Genomic DNA, 22915 nt, shown 5'->3' with positions numbered 1-22915 from the left:
CGACCGAAATCGACTGCCACGTGGAGGCGACTTGCAAAGTGGCTCTGGCAGCGATGGTCTGTCACTCACGGCAGTGGTTCTCAACCTTTTGTTGGCGACTCTACCTCTTCTTCCCCCCCCCCCCCCCAATGTTGAAATGTGTTTCAACCACAAGAAGCCCCCTTGCCCTGGACCCCAACGTGGTTCTGAGAAACAAATGTAGGAATATTGAACGTCAATATTTTAACCGATTGTCAATGTTTGTGAGGTATCCGAACTAGCTAGGAACTGCAAGCGAATAAAAACAAAGTCAACAGACGCTCTTCATGCGTGAAGTTATTTGTTCACGCTTGCTGGCTACTCCTGGCAACCACATTGTGTACGATCAATGAGTTTATAAAGGTCTTTTATATCGCTAGAGTTTACCATATGGATTAAAATGTTATTGTAGTTATTTCATATTGGTAGATTCACACATGATTATTCACCAATGACTCTCATGTATGATATAATTTCAAACTTTATAAATCACCTCACAAAACGCCAGAGATCCGCGTACCCCCGGTTGAGAACCACTGCCGCCTTAACGCATAGCCAAGTATTATTAGAGTTACCGATGCCTTTAGTAGTAAGGCATTCAAAACAATAACCCATTACATAGATTTGGGGAAGAGCAAAAAACAACTCTCCTGAAGTCTTTTGGTGGCGAGCACACATCGACATCGGCATTAGCCCCTGAACACATTGCCATACACGAGCATAAAACAGATTCGTTAACATGTAAGATTCCCAAAAAAGACAAGATCTTTAGTCTATAAACATCAAACGCCATCGGTGTATGGAATGATTTTGAAACTGTAAAACCATAGCAGTAAACAGAAGAAAAGTAATGCTTCAGGCCCCACACTGAAGATTGTCGTGACCTCTGCAACGCACTTTGTCAGTCCACTGCTGCACGAAGGCTTTCCCCCCACACCGCGTCTTTCTGGGCATCTGTGAAATACTGGAGATCTAAGAAAAAATATATGTATAGCCCATCAGATTCCTCCAGTGTAAATACATATTCTGATTCTATGTCGTTCGTGGGGGGGGGCGTTCGACCGGACTTCAATGCGCTCATCAGTGCGAGCTGCTGAAGGGGGGGGGCGTGCACCCAGGACCGATTCCGTTGGCAATCACCGCTGACGTTAGCTTTGGCCGGGAATCGAACTCGGGCTTGTCTGGTTTGTACCGCAGTGCGCGAACCACTGCCCCAACCGCTCCACCCCAGCAGCAGCAAGGGTGCGAGTTCCTGAACGAGTTCCACGCCGCCATCAACCGCTCGCCGTCCGTGGTTTTTTTTTGTCCGCAACGCCGCCAATCGAGAAACCCGCCGTCACGCGGAAGCGACACCCTGGCTTCCACAGGCTGCCCTCTCTCTGCCCGCGGTGCCACACTCGAGGTGGGCTCGGAACAGTGCGACGTCAAGGATCGGTGCGTGGACCACGTGCAGCGTGGGCCCGTGCAGCGTGGGCTCGTGCAGCGTGGCTGGCGGGGGCACGTGCAGCGTGGACCATGTGCAGCGTGGACCACGTGCAGCGTAGGCCCGTGCAGCGTGGGCACGTGCAGCGTGGCTGGCGGGGGCAAGAGTCGAGCGGCAGAACTTGGCGGCTGGATTCCAGCAGCTGGCACGGCACTCGACCGAGTCTGCTTAGCAGCCTCACCGAGATTCCGATGACACCCACAAGCCACACATACGTGCATGCACAGCCCTTGTCGATCCGCTGATGGATGAGGGCTCCCCGACACAACGTGTATGCCGTGGGGGGGGGTTATTTGACCATATTTCACCATGCTGGCCTGTTCACAATACAGGTTTTTTGGGTCTGATCGCGAAAATATCGTTAAACCTGCCACTACCCGACACAGCCAACTAGTAAGGTTTGTCACATAAACAGAACGTGCCAATTCGTCACTAGTACAGCACACCGGTGTGTTGGAGAACCAAGCCACAACATTTAAAATCCAAGTACGACGTTTCGCCAGTAATTACAACTGGCTTCATCAGGCGACAGCCAGATTTGTGAATAAATCCTCCTGTTTCGTTCCTTAGATAAAGGCGTCGATGTGATGACATCACTTGCGAGCACTTCTTGTGCGAAATGGGGGGGGGATTAATGAATGCATTAAAATGACTTTTGGTATCCATTGCCGGTTGTGTTATTTATATGGCAGCCTGTGCCAAGTTGGTGAATGCAGCGAGGGCATAGACATTGGAGAACAGTACAGTACAACGGATTTTACTAGTTACAAACTACTGGGGTGTGTGGACAACGTAGCCCTGGAAGTCTTCGATAAATGATGGTCAAATGCCTGCCAGTTGGTAACACTTAGGAACTACTTATTTAACATTTAGTTAGTGAAAGTTTGTGACCATTCCACAATCCCATGGCAAGAGGTAGACTCTCCATGGGATAACCACGATTTACTTTTTAACAATATGGTACTTAATGTATAGCTCTTGGAAGAATGATGGGCTGAGTCGACCTCCCCGAACACGATTTGAATTGAAATTTTCTCATGGCGAGTCATGAACTTTAGCGACTGTGGTAGTATAGGACAGACCGTACCACATACAACGACACAATTCCCGATCTACAAACACGAAGGAGATGGCGATACACTCCGCGCTACTCCTGATGTGGTTATCTGCTGGCCTGACCACCTGGATGTGAAATTGTATTTGTTGTCGCTGCATCTACATCAGTAGCCGTACGAAAGAAGACATTTAATTTAACCAGCCAGCACACCACCTTTGATTAAAACACGATAAAAAAAACGACACTAATATTGCCCATGTGTTGACCCCTTGAGAACAGCTTAATGATGACACTTTGTAACTTCTGCTTTACTTGCTCACTTTTGGTCCCAAAACAACAAAGTAGAGCAGCTTCGAGCCTTTGAACACAGGCGCACGTGGACGATGCGGGTAATCTCACGGCAGTGAGGATTAGAGAGCGCTGTAGGAACACGGTGCGCATGCAATCAGGGAGGAGGCTGCGGTGGGCGTGGGAACGAGCGTCGGATGTTTCGGCAACTTAAAACTACTTTTGTTATTTTAGCAGGTAAGGCCCACTGAGCTAGACAGCTCTTTTGTCAGAAGCGACCTGGCCACAAATGATAGCTCAATTAAGCGGCTTATCACGTGGTAATGTATAGGCGCCAAATACTCTGAACGAGAGTTCATTCTGAATGTGGAGGGAAAAACCGGAGGACCCGGAGAAAAATCCACCCGACCACGGGGAGAGAGACACCGAGAACTCCAAATATTAAGACGTCAGGGTTGGGATCGAACCCACGACCTTCACCGAACATTGAGCAACCCACTATCCCACTGCCGCTTTGCTGCAAGCTGTGTGCGTGTACGCGTGTGAATCAGACAATGCGAATTAGTGAATCACCAAAAGCTACAAGCTTCCCAAACACAAGTCTTTTGCCGCTTGAGTTTAGTTTTTGTCACTTGCTGGGATATATTTTTGCTGGCTGTAGACTGTCCATGCCGCCGTGGCGAGATGTTAACTCCCTCGCCTGGTATGCAGGAAGTTGCGGGTTCGATCGCGACCCTGACGCCTAAATATATTTGGAGTTTGCATGTTCTCGTTGTGGTCGCGTGGACTTTACTCCGGGTTTTCCGGTTTTTTCCTCCACACTTAGAATCAACATGCGTTTAGCGTAACTGTAAATTTCCACATAAGCCACTTAGTTGATCTATTGTGGACAGATCACAATAAAAAGTTTATAGATGTTTATGAAACATTCCGTGGCAGAGTTTCATCATCATCATCACCGGAGTCCAGTAAACTCACAACGGAGAACCCTTGAGGTCAGAACAAGAAACCTTCTACGACTGTAAATTGTATTTTTCTGTTGGGAGACTACACACCACCACTGTGGTACCTATTTTATATATCTTGGAAGGATGATGAGCACCTTCCTGCCTTGGAGGTTTACGCAACACGAGCATTCTCCTTCACCCCCCCCCCCCCACGGTTTGAGGAACCCTCACCAATCAGGTTCATACTTCGATTCAAGAAGGGATTATTTGTTGTCTCGGCTGTGCCATCTCACATTTGTCTCGTCTTTCTCATCCGTCTCGTCTCTCGTCTGTTCTGCCTCGTTCGGCACGCAGTCTTAAAGTAACATTTTCACGTAACATGGACCAAACAAAAATTTGTTAAAGGGACGATTCAAATCTTGTACCATAAACATAACCATCTACTTTAATCAATGAAAAATTATTTGCCCAACGTGGCATTTACATTTAAATTAGATCAACTCTTAGGTGTAGAATCCATTCGTAATCAAGTGCATTGCTTTATCCCACGCAGAGAGATGAATTTCCGCCAGGTTACCCCCCACTGCAGGTAATGCAGGTGAATGGGATGAGACTTACCGTGGCGCTTACATTGAGTAGTTAACACCAGGCATTCTCAGCCCACAGTTCTCATGACCCACCGCAGAGAACCTTTTTGCTTACGTGCATGCGACATGTAACGGCTTCCTTTATACTTCTGCGAAAAGAGTGGTAAGTGCGGAGAGGTCACCGAGGCCGGGCATGATGGCAGGAGATTAATAAATCTGGCGAGAGTGAATCTTGGTGCAGACAGAACTTATTGCCTCCGCGTGACATGGTGAGTTCCAGGTTCAAGCACAAGCTGTTGTGCTGCCGATAGATTTCATGGCACAACCACGTGAAGACTGAAGTTACTTCTGCACAATTTCTCTGTCAAAGTTCGGACAGAATTTGCTGTTACCGGGTTTCACACTTCTTGCGTTGCGTCTATCCTTCTATCAGGTATCGTAGATGAAGCCATTGGACAGAAGCTGCTGCTGCCAGATTTCCTGGTACAGACAGGAGTTGCTTCTGCAAGATTCTCCGCACGGCCTCAGCCAGGGGTTGTCGCTGCCAAGTTACAAAGCAAAAATCCAGGTGCGAACGAAGCTCACCACCAGCGCCACGGTGTCAAAGTGCAGGGCCTCAGGCCACCCGCGGGGTCGGTGTGTGGGCCCGCGTTACGCGAGCTTCTGTGCGCCTCCCGTGCCAGCCCAGGTCTCCGATCTCCGCTCCTCCTCTCTTCCCATCTCTCCCAGCTGCCCCCCACCCCCCGCCGTCTCCGTCAAGGTCTCTGGCGACTGCACTGCCAGGCGGAGGGACCCAACTGCTGCAGCCTCCTCATGCGTGGCCCCAGCAGCAGCCACCAGAGGACGCCGAGCAGCACGCAGAGCGCCGACTCCACGTAGTAGCCGTCCCGCGTCGTCACGCACGAGCCGCCCGCCTCCACGCAGAGCTGCGGAGAGACCCGCGCACGCGATTTTGTTAGAGCGAGCCAAACGCCAGGGGGGCGAGTGGGGGGAGGGTTTTTTGTTAATACTATAATCAGTGGCGTGGCTGTCGAGTGTGCAGGCGGTGCAACTTCACCAGGGCCCCGCGACTCAAGATGGGCCCGAGGAGATTTTGTCGCCGGTTTTAAAATAAAGTTCAACAACCATACTGGCGGTGAGTACAACCTGGCAGTGGACCTGAACACCGGGATGCAATAGCCCCACGAGGTGGAAGGCAGTGGTTACAAGAACCCACGGTGCAACGCAAAAAAAAAAGTTAAATCGAGATGAGACAGTTTAAGATTTGAAGTGTTCGTGACTGCAAGGATTCATATTATTTGTTTTTTTCGGCAAAGTCACGTAGGTAAAAATAAATAAATTACATTTTTTTGTTGTTTTTTCATTTATTTATTTTTACCTACGTGACTTTACCGAAAAAACCAAGGAGTACAGTTTAACACGTAGACTTCCGCAAGCAATATTATCTATAAGAGGTTAGATCGCGTAAAAGTTGTGGATTTACTCTCCAACACAAGCGGTGTGCTGAACTAGTAACTACTTGGCACGCTCTGTTTACGTGACAAACCTTACCAATCAGCTGTGTCGGGTGGTGGCGGGTTGAACGGCGCATTTATATTTAAGCGATCTAACCCCAAAAAAACCTCTATTGTGGATAAAACATACTACAACAACCTCGTGGTTTTGGAAAAACTGTCGTCACCTATCTTTACAATTGTAAAGCCTGTGTGTGTGCGGGTAGCTGTCGAGTGTGCAGGCGGTGCGCCTGCACCGGGGCCCATGGGGCCAAAAGGGGGCCCAGGGCACGGGGCTCTAGCACCAGGGCCGCCCGTTCCAACCGCGCTACGCCGATGATTACAATTGTGAAGTCGGCGTCGGAGGTGAAGACATTTTAATTTGAGAATTACAGCAACACATCATTGTGCCAGAGAATGGCACAATGATGACTTGAAGTATTGCAGAAATACTTCAAGTCAATTTATGCACACCAACACACATTTGTACATACATGGAGACATGCACACAAAGACAAAAATCCCCCGTATAGCCTGCACAGACCGCTGGGGCAAGCGCTGTTAGCGAGCACCTATGAAGGCCGGCACAGCACACGAGGGGATAGGTGGCCAGCACCACACCTCGGACACACACAGACACGCCGACAAAGACACACAAAGAAAACACGCTCGCATGCACGCACCTGCACGTCGCTGGGCGAGTCGCACGCGAGCCCCGTGGCGCCAGCGCACGCCCTGCTGGTGAGCGGCTCCACCATCCACAGCGCCAGCGTGGCCGGCCAGTTCCCGCCCAGGTTAGACAGCGTGTTGAGCAGCGTCATGTAGGTGCCGCCGATCATCGGGTCGCTCACCCTGGCGTTGAACGCCATCACGGCCACGAACATGCTGTACACGGCCACCTGTGCCGGGCAGCACAGGGAGGGGGCCAAGGGGTCAAGGGGAGGGGGCCGCAGGGGTCATGGCGAAGGGGTCACGGGGGAGGGGTCGCGGCGGAGGGGTCGCGGCGGAGGGGTCGCGGCGGAGGGGTCGCGGCGGAGGGGTCGCGGCGGAGGGGTCGCGGCGGAGGGGTCGCGGGGGAGGGGTCGCGGGGGAGGGGTCGCGGGGGAGGGGTCGCGGGGGAGGAGTCGCGGGGGAGGGGTCGCGGCGTGGGCTCTCACCTGATGCAGGGCGTACGCCAGCAGGATGATGCCATAGTAGTACGACGGGAAGCCGGACTCGGTCTTCACGCTGGGCGTCCACCACACGAGCAGCGCGAAGCCCAGCCCCATGAGCAGCCTGCGTCCAGCAAGAGCGATTGCGTTAGGGCTCACGGGGGCACCGTTGGCCGTGCTAGCGCTCAGACGTGGCAGGCAGCTCGGGGTCTGTGTTACAGCGATGGGTTCGGAGTAACGCTACCAATAAAGACGCGCTTTCAAGTGCGTTTCTGCGGCCGTCTGGAACGCTCTTCCTTCCTATATTAGGAAGCCACTGGAGCAATGCACTTTTAAATCACCTAGATTGAATACCAGTCTATTAACAGATTTTTGTGTTTAGTTTGTTGTCCTTCCCCTGCACCTCCGATTAGCACGGCTGGCTACGTACTGTGCGAAATAGGTTCAACACACATACAGGATGCTCGGCTCGGAACCAACTTGGCCAAACGGCATCATCATCATCATCGTGTCAGCATCAATAAGTTAAGTATTCATTCTTGTTAAGTCAATTCGAGTTGGAATGGCCACAGGAATATGGAATTTCCACCACAATCAACGGTGAGAGGAGCCCCGGGCTCATTCGAGCAGAGAGATGCTTTGACTAAACTTTGAGGAACTTGATCTGCAGGGACGGAGCCAGCGCATAACCGGCTCAAACGCCCAGGACTTAACGCTGCTCAAACGATTCACAGTAGCAGATGAAACTCGCTCTGGCGGTGGCTTATTCGTGAAACGGGCAAGGCTTTTGAAATCCCTTTCTTCCCCTAGCTCAGGGGTTGGCAACCTACGGCTCCGGAGCCGCATGCGGCTCTTTACGGGCTGCTTCTTGACGATATGTACGTATGTACATAGATGCATTGCGGCTCTTGAAATACTGAATTTTGTACCGAATTGGAAAGAAATGGCTCTTCTTGTTATTTTGGTTGCCGACCCCTGCCCTAGCTCCTTCGACGATAATATTATCAAAAGCGATAAAGCAAATTGCCGACATCGCCTCTACCCGTTTAGGTTTTAACACCATTATCTATCTCGGAGCAGCCATTCCGGCGCGGCGGCAAAACGCGGAAAGATTCGGGAGCGGTGGCGGTGGCTGGCAGAGTGCCCACCTGTAGGGCATGGCCTTGAGCATGATGTCGAGCGGGCGAGGCCCCGCAGTGTACTTGCTGATGAGCAGGGGCAGCACGATCTGCAGGGGCACCATGGGCAGGGCGAGGAGCGCCAGCTGCGCCTTGGGGACGCCCTCCTCGATGAGCTTGAGCCCCGTGACGGCGTCCGCCGCCGAGAACCCAACCTGGGCGGCGGAGGAAGCGGAGGCGACAGCGACTTTATAGCGACACCCTCGCTTACCGCGGCAACGCTATCGCCTCGCTTACCACGGCAAAGCTATCGCCTCGCTTACCACGGCAACGGCCGAGCGCGTTCCGTACGGTGACGTGCGTGTCGCAATCGTGTGCGCGCATGTCGGCAATTTGGTGCGTGTGAATACAATAATCCCTTGCCAACTGCGAATTTACCAACCGCGAGATTTGAGTACATGCGGATGTACTTCTGTATACTTGCTTAACCACCGCGAGATTTGAGTATACGCATATTTACTTCTGTATGCCTGTTTACCAACGGCGAGCATCTCATTTTGAGTGATCCGCGAATCGTTTAGTCGCGCCGAGTCGCGAAATCAAATTTAGCGCTGCCGCATCCGCCATGGTGTGTCGCAGACTCTCGCGAGACTCGAGGCAACTCTGGGTAGTAACCAGGGGTAAGGACGGTGTTCAGGAAATCACATGACGTCGTTATTACGTCATTACAGCATGACATCATTGCATGACTTCATTGTTGCAAATTTTGCGGGGCCGTGGTGCCTTTTTGCTGATCAGCTGCCCATCTGCCTTGTTGTACACACTGCGCAGTACACACTGCGCAGTACACACTGCGCAGTACACACTGCGCAGTACACACTGCGCAGTACACACTGCGCAGTACACACTGCGCAGTACACACTGCGCAGTACACACTGCGCAGTACACACTGCGCAGTACACACTGCGCAGTACACACTGCGCAGTACACACTGCGCAGTACACACTGCGCAGTACACACTGCGCAGTACACACTGCGCAGTACACACTGCGCAGTACACACTGCGCAGTACACACTGCGCAGTACACACTGCGCAGTACACACTGCGCAGTACACACTGCGCAGTACACACTGCGCAGTACACACTGCGCAGTACACACTGCGCAGTACACACTGCGCAGTACACACTGCGCAGTACATATTCATTGAGCCCTTAATCGTGGACCCAACGCGTGCAGTGAGTGATGAATGAGAGTGAGCTGCACTTGTGGCCGGGAGGAAGAGGCTGGGCTAAGCTCCCCCCCCCCTCCTCCTCCTCCTCTTAACCAGCCCTTCATTGTCATCATCGTCATTAATATTAAAAGGTGTGCAAAGTTAATGTTTATTTATGTTTTATCATGTTCTCGTGTAATGTACTCTATTTCATTCGGTGTTTATTGACTAAAGAGGCAACTTAGTGAAGCTATGACGAGTCTGACCGCGGCCGTGGCTCCCCTCACCTGCTATGTCCCATAGGCCCCTGTACTTTACCAAACGCGAATTTACCAACTGCGAGGGTTTTCAGGAACCTAACCCTCGCGGTTGCCAAGGGATCACTGTATATATCAAGACCGTAATTATAATATATATAAAATATGCTCAAAATGTCCCCCCCAATATATTGCAAAAAAATAGATTTCTGTTTATATGATTGTGGTTATGGTTGTACTTTATGTATCCCTAATCTCTGCCATTACATAGAATGAAAAAAGAAAAGGTAAAAAAGAAAAAACAGAGCCATTTAATACAATACACTATTAGACATTATTGTAAAAAATTCAGAAAAATTCCATCCTATGTATTAGTGAATTTTAAAATATTTTAGGCAGGAAATTCGTTTTCAAGTTTAGATTTTTTTTTCGGGGGGAGGACCCCCAGACCCCCTGGAAGATTTGGTCCCCCCCCAATGTTTACACCATGGCTACGGCCTTGGTATGTATATATATAATAACAAGGGCATGTGTGTCATAGTGAGTGTGCGTGTAAAGCGTCGTGGTGACGTCACCGCCACTTAGTGGCGAATGGCGGTTGTTGTTATTGTTGCGTGTAAACAAGAGTGTTAAGCGATTGTGCGTAATTGTCCATCAGCGATGGGGAGCAGCGGCGCAGTGGTTAGCGCTGCACTGCACCAGGATCCCGGCAACCCGGGTTCGATCTCCGCTCGCAACCAATAAGCGGCAACATATTGTAACCGGTCACGGGCCTCCACGAGGCCGGGGCTGGCCGGCGGCGGCACCTTGCAGGTGAGCAGCAGGATGGCGAAGGTGCGCACGCTGGGCAGCTTCACGATGGAGAGCAGCTGGCGGTAGGTGGCCAGCACACCCACGCCCTCGGCGTGCGCCTGCTCGTCGTGACCGTCGGGCCGCTCGCTCTTGAGCAGCGCCACCAGCGTGGTGCTCACCAGGAACACCACGCCCCAGAAGTGCAGGAAGTCTGCGGGGGGAGCGAGACGCTCGTACGTTTTGGTTTCCGCCGGGGATCGCCGCGTCGTCCGCCGTGGTAGCGGTCAACTGCCGCGAGGCGGCGTGCGTTTGAGTAAAGATTGTTTGGACAATTACGATGGATGGAAACAAATTTTGTACACGTCCTTGAAAAAGTATACCACTTAAGACACGTGCCCATAAAATGAGTGTCCAATTCGTCTAACGCATGCACTAAAAACAAGGTAAATAAAAAAAAGAGCATAGTTGTTTTAAACTTTGTAAGTAGAGTGGACCCAAAGATTGACTAACGCAGAAGTAATAGAGAGGTTGCACGTAGAAGAATACCTGATGATGCAGTCAGTGATGAGAAGGAAACGGGCGTTAATTGGACACACGTGTAGGATGGACAACAACAGGAACATTAAAAGTGCGTTGTTCGGAAAAATGGAAGGAACTGGAAAGAGAGGAAGAGCTAACAGACAATAGCTTGACGACGACGACGACATAGGAGATTGGTGCCAGAAAGATGTTGCACTACGTGAGCATATTAGCACAAGACAGGAAAGTGGAAACAAATGATGAAATTTGCAGTGGACACCTACGGGCGGCTGTCTGTCCATGGATAGTGATGATGATGAAGTGGAGCGGATACGCCGAAGTAGTAAGCGCACAGCATTATTAACTCTTTTGACGTCAGTGATTCTGCCGATGCCCCTCACCAGTCCGCACTGCCCAGCGTGCCGAAGGGTGGCCAAACAACCCTTCGTGGCCAAGGAGGTGCGGGGGAGGTCTTCATCCAGCAGTAGATCTGCACGGGAGCCTCCCCAGCGTGCACACGCGGAGCCCTCACCTGCGAGCGTGACGATGCCGGTGGGCTGCGGCGAGAAGCGCAGGTACGCGTTGCAGAACTCGGGCGACTCGAGCGCCAGGAAGAGCACGTTGCCCAGGAAGTAGCCGGCCGTCTGACCCACCGAGTTGCATGTGGACGCGTGGCCAACGTTCTCCTGCATCGACGTCAAGTGATCAACGAGTTATCCAATGATCGCGTGGAGACCAACAAGCTTTTATTCTTCGATTTAAAGCTTTCGTGACTGCAGGGATTCATATTCTTGGTTCTTTCGGTAAAGTCACGTAGAATGGAAATTATAAAATAATAAAAATACAACGCAATAAAATTTAATTCTCACGACATTTCGGCCACAACGCAAGCAGTCGTCCTCAGGTGAAGAAACAGGGCTGTCGGAAAGACCTGTTTCTTCACCTGTTTCTTCACCTGAGGACGGCTGCTTGCGTTGTGGCTGAAACGTCGTGAGAATTTTATTTTATTAGGTTTCATTTTTATTATTTCCCTTCTCCGTGACTTTACCGAAAGAACCAAGAAAAAGCTGTTATTCGTTTTAAATTATACTGCCTAGGGCACACTTGGTATATTTAACTAAATGGCTTGTAAATTATACATTCCGAGTATTGGGCATTCAGGTAAATGTTGTGTAAATGGTTCTGAGACTGGTTTATTGACGTGAAGTGCGCTATAGGAATACTGTGCATGTTGATTGGCTTTTTTTATCTCCACGATACTGATATCGTGCTATTAATGTCGTGTCACGAGCGGACGAGATTCGCTGCCAGGATTCTCTCGGCGAGGGGTGTAATGTCGCGTCTTGTCAGGGAACGGACCCCGGAGGATGTCACGGAACAACTTCGGGAGTTACTTTACTTGAGCTCTTATCCACCAGAACAAAAAATTCAACACGTACGTCGTGGCCTTCAAAGAAAAACGTAATAAGAGGTAATGCTCCTTATTCATAAAATATAATTGGACAAGTGAAGAAGAGTTGAAGACTGCACTTGTGGACAAAATGAGGCAAGATGAGAAATAAAGTTGTTCAAATGTTTCTGAGGGAGCATTTATAAATTGGCATTTGAAGTTACCAATTAGTAGATAAGGAGTAAGACAAACCCTACATGTAGTCGAAAAGTATAACTAAATTAACTAATTTGTATTGAAGGTAAAATTGTAAAATGTTCCTGGCACATTGCATTATGGGTAACCGTGTTGCAGCAATTCCTGTCCACGCAAGGTTACGCACCTTTTTATGTGCCCTGCAAATAGTACTCCGGCGTGACAGATCAACATTTATAGTCCCCAAAGCCAGAATACGCAGAAGGAAGTCAAACGTTAACATTTCATATGTTGGTTTTCTTGTGCAGTCATTGGTGATTGTGCTGAGAGCATCCCCTCCCTAAACCTGAGAACAATGATCTCATCCTCTTTGGTTCTTTCGGTAAAGTCACGGAGGTATGAAATAAAGTTAAATCACGACGTTTCGGGCGTAACACAAGCGTCCGTCATCAGGTGGGACAACCACAGCAAGAAACAAATGCACAGCAAGAAGCAATAATAGCTGAAGTGGGAAATTGACGGAGGCTTGTGTTGCGCCCGAAACGTCGTGATTTTATTCATTTTCTACCTACGTGACTTTACCGAAAGAAACAAAGAGTATGGATCCCTGCAGTCACGAAAACTTCAAATCTAGAATGATCTCATCGTGGGTAGCTGAAACCCAGGAGACGAGTCCAAACACCCTCTAAAGGGCAGCTCCCTCGAGTGGAGGGCCTTCGTTAGTTTGCTGTCCTTCCCACGCATCTCCGATTAGCACGGATGGCTACGCACGGTGCGAAAGAAGTCCAACAAACATTCTGCCAGCAGTGGCGTGAGCAAGCAATTGCAGGGCTGCACCTCTACCGAAATGTACCTGCATCTCAAATTCAGATTTGTGATTTCGGTGCCGTGACAGGGTACTAACCACCACCCCCACCGACTCCCTACCGAGCCGCGACCGCACGTCCGCTTAAAACCGGCATCTCTTTCCCCCCGCCCGCCCGCGCTGCTGCTGCTGCCTTCTGCTCGCTCGCGCTCACAAAGCGCCGGCACCTTAGACAGCATGGTGAGTGCCCAGCCGTCCACGGCGATGTCCTGGGTCGCCGCCAGGAACTCGAAGAGGAAGAAGGTGGCGGTGAGCATCATGATGTGGGGCCCCTCCAGCAGTTGGTCTACGTGCCGCGCCAGCAGCAGCATGAAGCAACCCAGCAGGTACTGCGTGGGCACCAGCCACGACTTGCGGCGGCCGAAGCGGCGGCTGTAGACGGCGTCGACCAGCGGCGCCCACAGCAGCTTGAGGCTGAACGGCCAGAAGACGAAGCTGAACAGCGCCTGGTCCTTGTAGCTGATGCCGCGGCTCTGCAGCACCATCGGCACGCTGCCCGCCAGCCCCAGCGGGATGCCCTGCCGGAGGGAGCGGCCGAGCGGTCGGCAAGGGCTCACGCACTGTCGTGCTCGCGTACTGCCACTTGTGCGCGTGTGCACTCACGCCCGCGCACACACACATGTACGTCCACTCACACGTGCATTCGCACACAAACGCAAACACTCACTTGCACGTGCAATCGCGTACTCGCAGGCGAGCTTATACCCATGCACTTGCACACACGCGCTCGCACTCACCCGCTCGTGAGTGTGTGCGTACATGCGTAAGTATGAGCATGAGCTCATACTTACGCATGTACGCACACACTCACTCACACTCGCACACATGAACAAAGACAAATGACAGAGAACCGCCGTATAGCCTGAACAAACTTTTGGGGCACGTGCCGTTTGCGAGCATCTGTGAAGGGCTGGCACGGCACACAAGGAGGTGGGTGGTCAGCACTACGCCCCGATGCCCTTGTCTCCCTAGTGGCAATGTTTACACACCACACTCGGTACTCATTTGAGGCCGAGTCGACCTCGGGGATGCCCAGAACCAATTCGGATAATCGTCACTGGTGTCGGTGGCTGTAAGTGGGAATCGTCAGGTTTCGTAGCGCAGCGCTCTAACCGCTGCACCACCGATCCTCACACACGAACAATAACAACCGCCGTTCACCCCACAGTGGCGGTGACATCACCATGATGTCACATTCATAAACAATCACTCACTGGCACACTAAGGCACGCACGCCCGCTCGCACGGTGTGCCACGGGGGCCGCACCTGCAGGACGTAGAGGAAGAAGAGCAGCGCGATGGTGCGGCCCTCGCCACGCACACTGCCCCGTCCGCGCGGGGCCAAGCCAACGTCCATCGCGTCGCCGCTGAGCGACCCCGATGGCCGCTCCTGCGCCCCGTCCATCCTCGCGCTCCCTGAGAAACCATCACTGCCGCTCACGGCTCCATCGTGCTGATGAGAAAGGGGTGGCACAGAGCCACGCTCGTTTGAGCGTGGAGATACTTTGAGTTCGCTGTGAGCCGCTGCTTGTATGTAAAGTAGCAACACTTCATTCCATCGGTAAAATGACCTTGGGTAAAAAAGAAGAACAAATCTATTTTATCTAGTTACTTCAAAATTGTATTCCAATTGTGCTATCAATTTCATGTCATGAGACCAAGTGTCAATTCAAAACCCTTGCACACCACTGCATCAATCCGTGATATAAAAAAGCCAGCAGAGGCAGAATTAAAATTTGTAAATGACGAGAAAACCCATCAAATCTAAAATCAGTGGAGGCCGGAGGCCAATTTAGCAGAATTTTTTCTGGGATCCCTTCAAGTGCACTCCTATCGTGTGTTTTGTATTGTCAAACCAAAGACCAGCGACCTCTGCGTTGCGTGTCCGGAGAGAGCTAAACCATTCAAGTGTACTTTGTTACACCACGGCACCACCCCACCCATGTGCATATAGTTGTCGTTGGGGGGGGGGGGGGAAGATAAAACAAGACAGAGAACACCGGACACCTGTATGAGCGGGAGCCTGGCGCTGCCGTCCTCCAGGCCGTCGAGACGCGTGTCGGGCGTCCACGAAGGCGTGCGCCGGTGGCCGCGCTTGCGATTCGATGCCGCGGCAGACATGGCGAGGTGGAGCGGAGACACGAGACTCGCGTCACGGGAAGGGTCCTCCGGTGGCACCAACACCACCGTCTCCTGAGACAGAGATACACGGGTGGGACAGAGACACGGGGGAGATAATGATACAGAGGAGGAGAGACAACAGAGGAAATGGAGACACGGGGTGGATGAGGACGCAAACGGAACAGGGACACGGCGGAGATGGAGATAATCAAATGACAAAGACACAGATGGGATTGAGAAATAGAAAGATGTAGAGATGGTCAGTGTAGAGACATGGGGGACACAGAAGCACAGGATGTGTTCATCCATTCATGGACAGAATTACATCCTGTTCATGTTGTATTTAAATATATAATGACACCACAGAGTTGGCACTAGTGTGTACTAAAGAGTCATGAAAAATACAATTTTCTCATTAACGAAGCTCATAATTAACATGGAACAGTCCGGAATGCACAGCCTCGGTGTGTAACTACAATGTGAGAGCTGTTTGTATTTTATGTTGCGTCTAATTTAACAGGCACAAGTGATAAAGTGATGCCGATTTCTTTGGATACCTTGGTTTGCAGGTTATGTTTTGATGTGGGGAGCTGAAGCATAGAGGGTGTTGTGAGTGCAGACAAGTGAACAGCTCCTGCTGTCGAGCGCAGAGCAAAAGCGACAGGCATCAGCAGCCAATCAGCAAGCCAAAGAGTGGTAAATTAGAGAGCGGCATAAAAAACATTAAAACATGCACAAGTAACCCAGCCAGCTGACTGTAACAACGCAATCCGTGTTCGCTATATCGAGAATGTACATGACGAAGGCTGGACTCACATGTGCGTCGTGAGTGTAATTATCTGCCAAGGTTGCGCTGTGGTCAGTGTTCAACTTATCATAAAAAAGTTAAGAGCTCACATCCGGGATCAGCGGTTGACTCGGCCCATTATCCTTCCATGGGCGATAAAATAAGTACAACTATGTCGTAAGTCAAGAGTGCTCATGATATAGATCTACTGGCCGCTGCCATATCAATGTGGAATTTCCATCACTGGCTGCAGATTGCCAGGGAAGATGTACACGACCAATGCCTGTTTGAGAGGGGATTTTAACTTGTTATTTCCGTTAAAGCTGAATGCAAAACGTGAACTAGGCACAGGACACTTCACCTGAAGACTAAACTGTTTACTCAGGGTGTGTGCATATTCGAGGGATAAACGCAAAGAAATATGCACGTATTTTTGGTAATTTATTTATTTACTTCCAACGGGTTTTACCAGACATGTACTCTTTACGTAACACTTTCAAGCAACTTCGTTCAATCTAATGTCCCTAACCACTGCCACCCACGCAGCACGACTGTGCCCGCACACCCATTGTGAGAGACACGTGTCCATCACCTCTGCCATGAAACATTGCGAGAGAGCCGTGCCCCCCGTGAGACACTGAGCCATGCCCCTGTGAGTCACTGAGCCATGCCCCCTGTGAGTCACTGAGCCATGCCCCCTGTGAGACACTGAGCCATGCCCCCTGTGAGACACTGAGCCATGCCCCCTGTGAGACACTGAGCCATGCCCCTTGTGAGTAACTGAGCCATGCCCCCTGTGAGTCACTGAGCCATGCCCCCTTGTGAGACACTGAGTCATGCCCTTTGTGAGACACTGAGCCATGCCCCTTGTGAGTCACTGAGCCATGCCCCTTGTGAGACACTGAGCCATGCCCCCTGTGAGACACTGAGCCATGCCCCCTGTGAGTCAATGAGCCATGCCCCTTGTGAGACACTGAGTCATGCCCCTGTGAGACACTGAGCCATGCCCCTGTGAGACACTGAGCCATGCCCCTTGTGAGACACTGAGTCATGCCCCTGTGAGACACTGAGCCATGCCCCCTGTGAGTCAATGAGCCATGCCCCCTGTGAGACACTGAGTCATGCCCCTTGTGAGTCACTGAGCCATGCCCCTTGTGAGACACTGAGCCATGCCCCTGTGAGACACTGAGCCATGCCCCCTGTGAGACACTGAGCCATGCCCCCTGTGAGTCACTGAGCCATGCCCCCTGTGAGACACTGAGTCATGCCCCTTGTGAGTCACTGAGCCATGCCCCTTGTGAGACACCGAGCCATGCCCCTGTGAGACACTGAGCCATGCCCCTTGTGAGACACTGAGCCATGCCCCCTGTGAGACACTGAGTCATGCCCCCTGTGAGTCACTGAGTCATGCCCCCTGTGAGTCACTGAGCCGTGCCCCCTGTGAGACACTGAGTCATGTCCCCTTGTGAGACACTGAGCCATGCCCCTTGTGAGACACTGAGCCATGCCCCCTGTGAGACACTGAGCCGTGCCCCCTGTGAGACACTGAGCCATGCCCCTTGTGAGACACTGAGCCATGCCCCCTGTGAGTCACTGAGCCATGCCCCTTGTGAGACACTGAGCCATGCCCCTTGTGAGACACTGAGCCATGCCCCTTGTGAGACACTGAGCCATGTCCCTTGTGAGACACCGAGTCATGCCCCTTGTGAGACACTGAGTCACGCCCCTTGTGAGACACTGAGTCATGCCCCTTGTGAGACACTGAGCCATGCCCCTTGTGAGACACTGAGCCATGCCCCCTGTGAGACACTGAGCCATGCCCCTTGTGAGACACTGAGCCATGCCCCTTGTGAGACACTGAGCCATGCCCCTTGTGAGACACTGAGCCATGCCCCCTGTGAGACACTGAGCCATGCCCCTTGTGAGACACTGAGCCATGCCCCTTGTGAGACACTGAGTCATGCCCCTTGTGAGTCACTGAGCCATGCCCCCTGTGAGTCACTGAGCCATGCCCCCTGTGAGACACTGAGCCATGCCCCTTGTGAGTCACTGAGCCATGCCCCCTGTGAGACACTGAGCCATGCCTCTTGTGAGACACTGAGCCATGCCCCCTGTGAGACACTGAGCCATGCCCCTTGTGAGTCACTGAGCCATGCCCCCTGTGAGACACTGAGCCATGCCCCCTGTGAGTCACTGAGCCATGCCCCTTGTGAGACACTGAGCCATGCCCCCTGTGAGTCACTGAGCCATGCCCCTTGTGAGACACTGAGCCATGCCCCTTGTGAGACTGAGTCATGCCCCTTGTGAGACACTGAGCCATGCCCCTTGTGAGACACTGAGTCATGCCCCCTTGTGAGACACTGAGTCATGCCCCTTGTGAGACACTGAGTCATGCCCCTTGTGAGACACTGAGCCATGCCCCTTGTGAGTCACTGAGCCATGCCCCCTGTGAGTCACTGAGCCATGCCCCCTGTGAGACACTGAGCCATGCCCCCTGTGAGACACTGAGCCATGCCCCTTGTGAGTCACTGAGCCATGCCCCCTGTGAGTCACTGAGCCATGCCCCCTGTGAGACACTGAGCCATGCCCCTTGTGAGTCACTGAGCCATGCCCCCTGTGAGTCACTGAGCCATGCCCCCTGTGAGACACTGAGCCATGCCCCTTGTGAGACACTGAGTCATGCCCCTTGTGAGTCACTGAGCCATGCCCCCTGTGAGTCACTGAGCCATGCCCCCTGTGAGACACCACAAGACATGCAGGGCCATCCCTGTAACACAACTACGCCGCGTTCGCGCGTGATACTCACACGTGCTCGTCTGTAAACGGAGCTCCACGCTGAGCTCCGCTCGGCAATGGAGGCGCGCGCAACCCGGCGAGCTTCGCGTTGTGAAGGGGAGCCCGGCTCGGTGCCAGGCTAGGTGCCAGGCCAGGTGCCAGGCTAGGTGCGCCGGTGCGTGCGTGACCCTTCAGCTGAGCCCGGGCCTCACTGTGACCCCTGACCCCGAAGAACCCCACCACCACTCAGCCCCCCCCCCTTATCACCCCTTCCAATTGGTCGCCTTGCTCACACGTGACCCACCGAGACGCCTGGCGATTGGCTGACGGTGCTACGGGCCGACGAACCAATCGGCGCCCCCCACCCCCGCCATGCCAACGAAGCGTCACAAACGCGAATGAGTTTACGTCAATTAGGGGGGGAGGGGGTGACGGTGAGGCCTCGATCGACGTTCGCGTTCGGTTCACGAATGCGCGAGGATGATGTTTAAGTGCGGCCGTTCGAACTCGTTCGCCATGAGGCGCCAGGGGGAGGGGCGACAAACGCTTTCCTTCATCCATTCATTCATTCATCGCTCGACGCTTTGCCGGTTGGTTAAAGTGGCCAATCAGCGCGCGCGGAAGCGGGGGCGGTCACGTGCTCGCCGCCGGCCAATGGGGCGCGGCCACGTCCCGTAGGTCACCCGGCGTTTGCCGTCGGCTCAGGGTCGATCCGCTGCTGGATGAAGGCCTCGCCGCTACCCCACCCCCACCACCACCACTGCTGCTGCTGCGGTGGAGAACACCCACCTCTCTCTTCTGCACGAGTCCCCCCGCTGCTGTTGTTGTTGCGCCTGCTTAGTCTCGACCATCGTCCATTGGTCCCTTCCCGCCGTGACATCGCCTGCCCAAGCCCACAGACCACCCACCCAGCCACTCACCCAGCCACCCACCCAGCCACCCACTCACCCACCCAGCCACTCACTCACCCACCCAGCCACTCTCTCACCCACCCAGCCACTCACCCACTCACCCAGCCACTCTCTCACTCACCCAGCCACTCACTCACCCACCCAGCCACTCACTCTCTCACCCACCCACTAACTCACTCACCCACCCAGCCACCCACTCGCCAAGCCATTTTCTCACCCACCCAGCCACTCACTCACCCAGCCACTCTCTCACCCACCCAGCCACTCCCTCACTCACCCACCCAGCCACTCAGCCCACCCAGCCACTCACCCACCCAGCCACTCCCTCACTCACCCGGTCACTCACTCACCCAGCCACTCTCTCACTCACTCACCCCCCCACTCACTCATCCACCCAGCCACTTTCTCACCCACCCACCCACTCTCTCACCCACCCGGCCACTCACTCACCCACCCGGCCACTCACTCACCCACCCGGCCACTCACCCACCCACCCAGCCACTCTCTCACCCACCCACCCACTCTCTCACCCACCCAGCCACTCACTCACTCACCCAGCCACTCACCCACCCACCCAGCCACTCTCTCACCCACCCACCCACTCTCTCACCCACCCAGCCACTCCCTCACTCACCCGGCCACTCACCCACCCACCCAGCCACTCTCTCACCCACCCACCCACTCTCTCACTCACCCCGCCACTCACTCACCCACCCAGCCACTCACCCACCCAGCCACTCTCTCACTCACCCAGCCACTCCCTCACCCACCCAGCCACTCCCTCACCCACCCAGCCACTCCCTCACCCACCCAGCCACTCCCTCACCCACCCAGCCACTCACTCACCCAGCCAGTCAACCACCCAGCCACTTTATCACCCACCCAGCCACTCACTCACCCAGCCACTCCCTCACTCACCCAGCCACTCACCCACCCAGCCACTCACCCACCCAGCCACTCACCCACCCAGCCACTCACCCACCCACCCGGCCACTCACCCACCCAGCCACTCTCTCACCCACCCACTCATGCACTCCATAATTCACCTACCCACTTACCCACCAACTCTCTCTCCCATCCATTCTCACTTACCCATACACTCTCTCACTTACCCACCCTGTCACCCACCCACACTCACGCATTCTATAACTCACCCACACGCCCACTCTCTCACTCACTCTATAACTCATATACCCACTCACCAACCCACTCACACACTCTATAACTCATATACCCACTCACCCACCCACTCTCTTTCACCAACCCACTCACACACACTATAACTCATCTACCCACACACCCACCCTCTCTCTCACCTACCGACTCGCTGAAGTCCGGGAACAGGCTCACTAAACAACACATAAAAGTGATCGAAGAAGCATCAGGTTTATGTTTTGAATAAGGGCCATGTCCGACACGTCGCCGAGTATTCGCCTTCGGTGCTATTGACGAATGTATTGAGTCGTGCCTGCTGTGCACCACCGCCAACGCAGCATCAGCGTCACCAAAAAACTAATCGTTTTGAGAGACTTAAGGTCTTATTCACGAGCTGCTCAGCAGCTTGTGCCATGCTGGGTGCATGTGACAAAGATCCTCGTATAGCCTGTCTCAGACTGTTGGGGCAAGTGCTGTTAGCGAGTAGCACCGATGACGGCCGCCTTTGTCTCCCAAGTAGCAACGTTTACACACTGCACCGGGTACTCATTTGAGGCTGAGTCGACCTAGGGGAGGTCCAGGACCAGTTCAGATAACGGTCACCGGTGTTGGCCGTGAGCGGGAATCAAACCCGGGGCGACGGGTTCGTAGCGCAGCGTAGCGCTAACCACTACACCACCGCTGCCCATAGGTGCATATGGACACAAATTCATACCAACACCCCAACATTCGCCACTAAGTGGCGGTAACGTCAACCGCGGCGTCTGTGCCAGTCCAGGGTGCAACCTTGAGGCCGTTACGTGAAGCGTCGAAGTCTGGCTGCTGACAAGGAGGTCACGGGACAGACCCAGCCATGTGCCATGGTGTTGACCGACTGAGATGAATGAGAAGATGCACCAGCTGGCCACCCCCCTCGAGCCAACTTGATGCATTGCAGCTTCTCTTAGAATCCTGATCCGCCGTGTCTGACACCGGAGCTCGAGGCAGGAGGCTCGTTGCTTTGAGCTCCCGGCTCCCTGACGGTGGGAAAATCTTTTGTTTGAGACGAGTCTCGCTTCGTGGTTTCGACTTAAATCCCTCACCACCCCTGTTTTATTTGTTTTGGTGTTGCAATTTCCTTGATTTTCATATATCCCTCGCATACACCCAGGCGCAATTTGGTGCAAAGCTTCTGATGCGCGTTAACAGTGTATCCCCGCACGTGTGATTAACTGGAATTTCGTGCGACTTGGTGCTTCAGTGTCGATGTGCGCATCACCTGTCGGGTGTTACTGGAATGGTGCACGACTCGGATGCTGTTTTCCTCGAATGTGTTGGCTACGCAGTGCCTGCAACGTTATAATGCTCATGTTGAAACGGGGTCCCCCCCCATCAAGGCACTCGTAGGGTCATTCTTCTTAATACTGGTAGGAACCTCCTGGTTACACCAGCCCACAGGGGACTATTGTGTCCGTCGTGCAGGGAGGGGCTGGGTGGGGAGGGTGGGGTGGGGTTGGGTGGGAGGGGTGGGGCTGGGTGGGGTGGGGCTGGTCACCCCGTGGTGCCCTTATAAAACTCAACGTTTAACCTACTCACGCCGGCTTGTGCCCGCCCTCACAGTCGGGCATATTTGCGGAATACACCACGCCGCCGTTGACCCTGGCCATTGACCGAGCAACCCAACGTTCCTACCAGCTCCCTCCGCAGGAATGTGTTCAGTTTCTGGATGAATATAGCTCACTCCCGTCGACGAATGAAACAAAACTTGATCCAGAGCCCAAATCTTATCTGATATTTTTACAGCGGCTTTATCCA

At 53.1% G+C, this 22915-nt stretch overlaps 1 protein-coding gene across 3 annotated transcripts; it reads right to left on the bottom strand.

The window, feature by feature from the left end:
• SLC33A1 (solute carrier family 33 member 1) lies at positions 1–19278 on the bottom strand. Of its 3 annotated transcripts, none has more exons than XM_078869527.1 (11): positions 19087–19278; positions 16051–16130; positions 15380–15565; positions 14640–14825; positions 13540–13890; positions 11455–11608; positions 10418–10614; positions 8173–8357; positions 7031–7148; positions 6557–6772; positions 1–5306 (listed from the first exon to the last, which is right to left on the bottom strand). In XM_078869527.1, exons 2-11 carry the CDS (start codon positions 16090–16092, stop codon positions 5136–5138), a joined length of 1806 nt encoding a protein of 601 aa, XP_078725653.1. In that variant the 5' UTR covers positions 16093–16130; positions 19087–19278; the 3' UTR covers positions 1–5135. The 3 variants fall into 3 exon arrangements, with proteins under 3 accessions (XP_078725653.1, XP_078725654.1, XP_078725656.1); XM_078869528.1 differs by having other exon boundaries at positions 16051–16127; XM_078869530.1 differs by lacking the exon at positions 16051–16130.
• Positions 19279–22915: the final 3637 nt, after the last annotated feature.

The sequence above is a fragment of the Lampetra fluviatilis genome, chromosome 28 (assembly GCF_964198595.1).
Source record: "Lampetra fluviatilis chromosome 28, kcLamFluv1.1, whole genome shotgun sequence".
NCBI classification, from domain to species: domain Eukaryota; kingdom Metazoa; phylum Chordata; class Hyperoartia; order Petromyzontiformes; family Petromyzontidae; genus Lampetra; species Lampetra fluviatilis.
Note: the sequence above shows the minus strand (reverse complement) of the source record. Positions and strands in the feature narration are given on the sequence as shown.